Source organism: Hydra viridissima, unplaced genomic scaffold (genome assembly GCF_058129835.1).
Source record: "Hydra viridissima isolate aposymbiotic clone 2 unplaced genomic scaffold, HvirCarnegie_v1 scaffold_1, whole genome shotgun sequence".
Lineage (NCBI taxonomy): Eukaryota > Metazoa > Cnidaria > Hydrozoa > Anthoathecata > Hydridae > Hydra > Hydra viridissima.
This window is the reverse complement of record NW_028324300.1, coordinates 32670026-32678252: the sequence shown is the minus strand read 5'-3', so window position 1 is coordinate 32678252 and position 8227 is coordinate 32670026. Positions and strand designations below refer to the sequence as shown.

At 36.5% G+C, this 8227-nt stretch overlaps 1 protein-coding gene and 1 pseudogene across 1 annotated transcript; both read right to left on the bottom strand.

Annotated features, from left to right (window-relative positions):
• Positions 1 to 575: 575 nt before the first annotated feature.
• On the bottom strand, positions 576 to 2645 carry LOC149894586 (uncharacterized; annotated as a pseudogene).
• LOC149894585 (uncharacterized) lies at positions 2602 to 3342 on the bottom strand. Its single transcript, XM_090075020.1, has one exon. The coding sequence runs from the start codon at positions 3340 to 3342 to the stop codon at positions 2602 to 2604; it is 741 nt and encodes a 246-aa protein (XP_089931146.1).
• Between the last annotated feature and the right edge of the window lie 4885 nt (positions 3343 to 8227).

Below are 8227 nucleotides of genomic sequence, written 5' to 3'. Positions count from 1 at the left end.
AAGAGATGTTCTCATCAATAAGTATCCCTAGAAATTTAGTTGCTCGGGTTCTCTCTATTTCTTTATTATCTATATTTAACGAAGGTAAATCGGAAGGTATTTTTATAAAGTTAGGATGAAAAAGAATGTATTTGGTTTTTTCTGTGTTTAGCGATAATTTGTTAGATTTTAACCAACTGTTTATTTTTTCAAGTTCAGTATTTGTAGTTTCATAAAGTTCTGTAATAGATGAGGATGCATAAAATAAATTAGTGTCGTCTGCGAACATTATGACATCCAATTTACTCGAGGCTTTAGGAAGATCGTTTATGTATATTAAAAACAAGAGAGGTGCAAGAATGGAACCTTGGGGGACACCGTATTTTATTTTGAGTAATTTTGAAGCTTTTTTTTTATGAGCAATAACGCATTGTTTTCTGTCTAGTAAAAAGTTTTTGAACCAGTTTAGTGCAACACCTTTTATCCCATATTTTTCCATTTTCCTAATTAAAATAGCGTGATCTACTGTGTCAAACGCCTTAGATAAATCAACAAAGACTCCAAGGACGTATTTTTTGTTTTCAAAGGAGTTATTTATATTACTAATAAGATCTAGAATTGCGTGTTCGGTTGAATGTTGCTTTTGGAAGCCAAACTGTTTTTCATTTAGGATTTTGTTATTTGTTAGATATTTATACAGTTTATTGTATATTACTCTCTCCAAAAGTTTTGAAAATACAGGTAGAACTGAGATTGGTCTGTAGTTATTTAGTGTAAATGAATCTCCGGTTTTTAATATTGGTATTACCTTAGCTATTTTTAATTTATTCGGTACAGATCCTGTAATAATTGAAGATTTAAATATTTCATATATTGGTTGTTTTATCACTGAAAACACATTTACAACTATATAGCTACAAATGTCGTCTATCCTAGGAGCCTTATACGTCTTAAGTGAGTTTTTTGCAATTTCTAGTTCTTCATGGTTTAGTCCAGAGAAAATATTTAAACAGAGATGTTGGTTTGTGATATAGGTTTCGAAGGAGATATCAGGGCATTGAATATTTGAAGCCATGTTAGGGCCTATGTTTGCAAAAAAGCTATTAAAGTTTTCAGCGATAGAATTTTTGTCGATATATTCAGTTTCATTAACGATAATTTTATCAGGTAAATCATTTGATTTTGTATGGTTTTTACCTATTATTTCTTTCAATATGTTCCAGGTTTTTTTAATATCACCTTTGCTTTTTTGTAGTTGTTTTGAATAATATATTTTTTTAGAACTCTTTCTAATTTTTTCAAACAGATTTTTGTATTCCTTGTATGTAGTTAAGTTAGTTTCATTTCTGTTTTTTAAAAACTTGATATATAATTTTTGTTTTGTTTTTGATGATTTTCTAATCCCGTTAGTTATCCATGGGCAGTTTAAATGTTTTAACTTTATTTCTTTCTCTTCAACAGGGAAATGTTTATTGTAGTGGTCTAGAAAAATATTAATAAACAAATTGTATGCGGAGTTTGTGTGTCCAAGGTTACATTCTTGATATACTCCATCCCAATTTACTATAGATAGCGAGTCTTTAAAATTTTTGATAGAGATTTGATTGATTTTTCTTTTATAAATTTTGGTTTTGGTATTGTTAAAGGTTTTTAGATCTTGAGATAATGAAAAATAAATAGGAAAATAATCTGATATATCGGTTTTGATAATTCCTGCTTTTAAAGAGGTTTCTAGAAATGTATTTGTTAATATATTGTCTATAGCAGAAACGGAGGTTGGGGTTACTCGGGTAGGTTTGTTGATGATTGGGAGGATACACAATTGAAACAGATTATCAAAAAAGAGTTTAGTATCAGCGTTTTCTTTGTAGTTTAAACTGTTAATATTTAAATCCCCTATAAAGAAAATATTTTTTCCCTTATCATTTATTTTGAGAAAGATTTCATTAAAAAAATTTGTAAATTTATTTATATCACCTTCTGGAGGTCTATAGCAAGTGGAAATTATAATACTTTTTGATTTATTACCCGTTATCTCAATAGTAAAGACTTCACTATCAGTATCAGAGATAGAGAGGTCTTGTCTTACTTTAAACACTTGATTATTTCGGATATACGTTGCGATCCCTCCTCCCCTTTTATTTGTTTTTCTTTCAAAAGATATTAGTTTATAATTTGGAATTTGAAAATTTGTGTTCGTTTGAAGTAATTCATCAGAACACCACGTTTCGGTTATGCAAATCATACTAAATGAGTAATTGCAATCTATTAGAAAGTGTTTTAGTTTATCAAAATTTTTATTTATACTTCTTATATTTATGTGTATTGCAGTAAAATTATTTTTTAAAGTTTCGAGTTCAATTTTAAAAGTTTCAGTTTCAAAATATTTCGAATCAAAATTATTTCTGTGAAAAATTTGCGCATCAGAGTCGTAAAAATCGTTTAGTAAAATATTATTAGCAGTTTCGAAGGCATTGAAACGCAGCGTTTCAAAATCTATTGTTTTGTTTATGTTTGCGTCAGTCATAGCGTAAAGTGCGATAAATCAAAACGTGCTAGCATAATAAAAAATGTACAGAACTATTTCACATATCTCGATTAAGTACTTTTTTAAAATTAAAGTTATTTACGAAAATCTCTGACGAATATTTTATCATATTTGATTATAGCAAATTTACCTTCCTTTCGGAATCTTTCAACATCTTCCCATAGCTTTTTTCTTATTTCCATCGTTTCGTTCGCGTTGTCTTCATTAATGAATATTCCGGTTCCTTTGAGTTTTTTTGATAGCGTTAAGATTTTATTTTTATTTTGGAAGTCTAGTAGTTTAATTATTATAGTTCTTGGAGAGTTATCTTCATTTATTTTTCCCATGCGGTGAGCTCTTTCAATTATTACGTCTTCAGAGATTTCCAGTTTATTTCTAAATAGATCTTTAACTTTCTTTGTACAGTCATTCCAAGATTCCATGGGCAGCTCAGATAAGCCATCAATCCTTAGTTTATTACGGCGTGAACAATTTTCAAGGTCAATATTTTTTTTTTTTAAATTGTTAATTTCGCTAGCCATCAGACTGTTTGTTTCCGATAATTTTTTTAAGAAATTTTCTTCCTGAAAGTTGATGCTTTCCTTTATATCGTTGATGTCTTTTTCAATTATTTTAACCTTCGATTTGCTTTTATTAAACTCGTTTTCAAGTTTGTCAAGCCGATCTGTTAATATTTTTAGATTTGCACTTATGATATCGCTAAATATCTTTTCCTGTTTTTTTAAAAGGTTGATAGTTTCACTAAGAATACCTTTTTTTTGTTCTTCCAGTTTGTTGGATATTAGTTTTTCAATATTTTTCATTGTAACTTCCATATTGAAAATTTTTTCAAAAACACGTCTTGCTCTTACGATGCCGCAAAAAAAAAAAAAAAAAAAAAAAAAAAAAATTTGGGCCAAATGTGGCCAAAAAAAATTTGGGCCAAATGTGGCCAAATTCGAGGCTTTCACCGACTCCTCTTGGATCCCTTGGCCTTATTTTGTTGTATTCTGTCAGGCTGAGCAAAAAAATGCCCAAGGGCATTAACCAATTCAGTGGTAAGTACCGAATTTTGCGACAAATGCACAGAAATGCTTAGAATTTGCTTGTAATGTCAATTCTGTGATTATTTCGTCAATTTGGAGCCTTTCACCGAGATTTCTCGGAGCCTTTGGACATTTTCTGTTGTAACCTATCAGATTGAGCACGAAAATGACAAAGAGAATCAACAGAGAGGCTGGTAAGTACCGGATTTGGCGACAAAACCCTGTTTTTGACTCAATTTCCATACAAAAAGTCGAAATTTGGGCCAAATGTGACCAAATACGAGGCTTTCACCGACTCCTCTTGGATCCCTTGGCCTTATTTGTTGTATCCTGTCAGGTTGAGCACGAAAATGACAAAGACAATCAACAGAGAGGCTTGCAAGTACCGGATTTGGCGACAAAACCCCGTTTTTGGATCAATTTCCATACAAAACGTCGAAATTTTGGCCAAATGTAGCCAAATTCGAGGCTTTCACCGACTCTTCTTGGATCCCTTGGCCTTATTTCGTTGTATCCCGTCAAGCTGAGCAAAAAATTGCTCAAGGGCATCAACCAATTCAGTGGTAAGTACCGAATTTTGCGACAAATGCACAGAAATGCTTAGAATTTGCTTGCAATGTCAATTCTGTGATTATTTCGTCAAATTGGAGCCTTTCACCAAGACTTCTCGGAGCCTTTGGACATTTTCTGTTGTATCCTATCAGGCTGAGCACGAAAATGACAAAGACAATCAACAGAGAAGCTGGTAAGTACCGGATATGGCGACAAAACCCCGTTTTTGGCTCAATTTCCATACAAAAAGTCGAAATTTGGGCCAAATGTGGCCAAATTCGAGGCTTTCACCAACTCCTCTTGGATCCCTTGGCCTTATTTTGTTGTATCCTGTCAGGCTGAGCACGAAAATGACAAAGACAATCAACAGAGAGGTTTGCAAGTACCGGATTTAACGACAAAACCCCGTTTTTGGCTCAATTTCCATACAAAACGTCGAAATTTGGGATAAATGTGGCCAAATTCGAGGCTTTCACCAACTCCTCTTGGATCCCTTGGCCATATTTTGTTGTATTCTGTCAGGCTGAGCAAAAAAATGCCCAAGGGCATCAACCAATTCAGTGGTAAGTACCGAATTTTGCGACAAATGCACAGAAATGCTTAGAATTAGCTTGTTATGTCAATTCTGTGATTATTTCGTCTAATTGGAGCCTTTCACCGAGATTTCTCGGAGCCTTTGGACATTTTCTGTTGTAACCTATCATATTGAGCACGAAAATGACAAAGACAATCAACAGAGAGGCTGGTAAGTACCGGATTTGGCGACAAAACCCCGTTTTTGGCTCAATTTCCATACAAAAAGTCGAAATTTGGGCCAAATGTGGCCAAATTCGAGGCTTTCACCGACTCCTCTTGCATCCCTTGGCCTTATTTTGTTGTATCCTGTCAAGCTGAGCACGAAAATGACAAAGACAATCAACAGAGAGGCTTGCAAGTACCGGATTTGGCGACAAAACCCCGTTTTTGGCTCAATTTCCATACAAAACGTCGAAATTTGGGCCAAATGTGGACAAATTCGAAGCTTTCACCGACTCCTCTTGGATCCCTTGGCCATATTTTGTTGTATTCTGTCAGGCTGAGCAAAAAAATGCTCAAGGGCATCAATCAATTCAGTGGTAAAAACCGAATTTTGCGACAAATGCACAGAAATGCTTAGAATTTGCTTGTAATGTCAATTCTGTGATTATTTCGTCAAATTGGAGCCTTTCACCGAGACTTCTCGGAGCCTTTGGACATTTTCTGTTGTAACCTATCAGGCTGAGCACGAAAATGACAAAGACAATCAACAGAGAGGCTGGCAAGTACCGGATTTGGCGACAAAACCCCGTTTTTGGCTCAATTTCCATTCAAAAAGTCGAAATTTGGGCCAAATGTGGCAAAATTCGAGGCTTTCACCGACTCCTCTTGGATCCCTTGGCCTTATTTTTTTGTATCCTGTCAGGCTGAGCACGAAAATGACAAAGACAATCAACAGAGAGGCTTGCAAGTACCGGATTTAACGACAAAACCCCGTTTTTGGCTCAATTTCCATACAAAACGTCGAAGTTTGGGCCAAATGTGGCCAAATTCGAGGCTTTCACCGACTCCTCTTGGATCCCTTGGCCATATTTTGTTGTATCCTGTCAGGCTGAGCACGAAAATGACAAAGACAATCAACAGAGAGGCTTGCAAGTACCGGATTTAACGACAAAACCCCGTTTTTGGCTCAATTTCCATACAAAACGTCGAAATTTTGGCAAAATGTGGCCAAATTCGAGGCTTTCACCGACTCCTCTTGGATCCCTTAACCATATTTTGTTGTATTCTGTCAGGCTGAGCAAAAAAATGCCCAAGGGCATCAACCAATTCAGTGGTAAGTACCGAATTTTGCGACAAATGCACAGAAATGCTTAGAATTTGCTTGTAATGTCAATTCTGTGATTATTTCGTCAAATTGGAGCCTTTCACCGAGATTTCTCGGAGCCTTTGGACATTTTCTGTTGTAACCTATCAGATTGAGCACGAAAATGACAAAGAGAATCAACAGAGAGGCTGGTAAGTACCGGATTTGGCGACAAAACCCTGTTTTTGGCTCAATTTCCATACAAAAAGTCGAAATTTGGGCCAAATGTGGCCAAATACAAGGCTTTCACCGACTCCTCTTGGATCCCTTGGCCTTATTTTGTTGTATCCTGTCAGGCTGAGCACGAAAATGACAAAGAAAATCAACAGAGAGGCTTGCAAGTACCGGATTTGGCGACAAAACCCCGTTTTTGGCTCAATTTCCATACAAAACGTCGAAATTTGGGCCAAATGTGGCCAAATTCGAGGCTTTCACCGACTCCTCTTGGATTCCTTGGCCATATTTTGTTGTATTCTGTCAGGCTGAGCAAAAAAATGCCCAAGGGCATCAACCAATTCAGTGGTAAGTACCGAATTTTGCGACAAATGCACAGAAATGCTTAGAATTTGCTTGTAATGTCAATTCTGTGATTATTTCGTCAAATTGGAGCCTTTCACCGAGATTTCTCGGAGCCTTTGGACATTTCCTGTTGTAACCTATCAGGCTGAGCACGAAAATGAGAAAGACAATCAACAGAGAGGTTGGCAAGTACCGGATTTGGCGACAAATCCCCGTTTTAGGCTAAATTTCCATACAAAAAGTCGAAATTTGGACAAAATGTGGCCAAATTCGAGGTTTTCACCAACTCCTCTTGGATCCCTTGGCCTTATTTTGTTGTATCCTGTCAGACAGAGCACGAAAATGACACAGACAATCAACAGAGAGGCTTGCAAGTACCGGATTTAACGACAAAACCGCGTTTTTGGCTCAATTTCCATACAACAATTCGAAATTTGGGCCAAATGTGGCCAAATTCGAGGCTTTCACCGACTCCTCTTGGATCCCTTGGCCGTTTTTTGTTGTATTCTGTCAGGCTGAGCAAAAAAATGCCCAAGGGCATCAACCAATTCAGTGGTAAGTACCGAATTTTGCGACAAATGCACAGAAATGCTTAGAATTTGCTTGTAATGTCAATTCTGTGATTATTTCGTCAAATTGGAGCCTTTCACCGAGTTTTCTCGGAGCCTTTGGACATTTTCTGTTGTAACCTATCAGGCTGAGCACGAAAATGACAAAGACAATCAACAGAGAGGCTGGTAAGTACCGCATTTGGCGACAAAACCCCGTTTTTGGTTCAATTTCTATTCAAAAAGTCGAAATTTGGGCCAAATGTGGCCAAATTCGAGGCTTTCACCAACTCCTCTTGGATCCTTTGACCTTATTTTGTTGAATCCTGTCAGGCTGAGCACGAAAATGACAAAGACAATCAACAGAGAGGCTTGCAAGTACCGGATTTAACGACAAAACCCCGTTTTTGGCTCAATTTCCTTACAAAACGTCGAAATTTGGGCCAAATGTGGCCAAATTCGAGGCTTTCACCGACTCCTCTTGGATGCCTTGGCCATATTTTGTTGTATTCTGTCAGGCTGAGCCAAAAAATGACCAAGGGCATCAACCAATTCAGTGGTAAGTACCGAATTTTGCGACAAATGCACAGAAATGCTTAGAATTTGCTTGTAATGTCAATTCTGTGATTATTTCGTCAAATTGGAGCCTTTCACCGAGATTTCTCGGAGCCTTTGGACATTTTCTGTTGTAACCTATCAGTCTTAGCACGAAAATGACAAAGACAATCAACAGAGAGGCTGGTAAGTACCGTAATTGGCGAGAAAACCCCGTTTTTTCGTCGATTTCCATACAAAACGTCATAATTTCGGTCAAATGTGGCCAAACTCGAGGCTTTCACCAACTCCTCTTGGATTCCTCGCTCATTTTTTGGTGCATCTTATCAGGCTGAGCAAAAAAGTTGTCAAGGCTATCAAGGAATTCAGCTATATGTTCCGAAATTGGCGACAAATGCACAGAAATCCTTACAATATGCATTTAATGTCAATTCTGTGATTATTTCGTGAAATTGGAGCTTTTCACCTAGATTTCTTTTAGCCTTTGGACATTTTCTGTTGTAACCTATGAGTCTGAGCACAAAAATGACAAAGACAACCATCAGAAAGGCTTGCAAGTACCGTAATCGGCGATAAAGCCCCGTTTTTTGGTCGTTTTCCGTACAAAACGTCAAAATTT

Coding starts and splice junctions, on each gene's coding strand:
- LOC149894585 (XM_090075020.1), bottom strand. CDS start 3,342: ATGGAAGTTACAATGAAAAATATTGAAAAACTAATATCCAACAAACTG.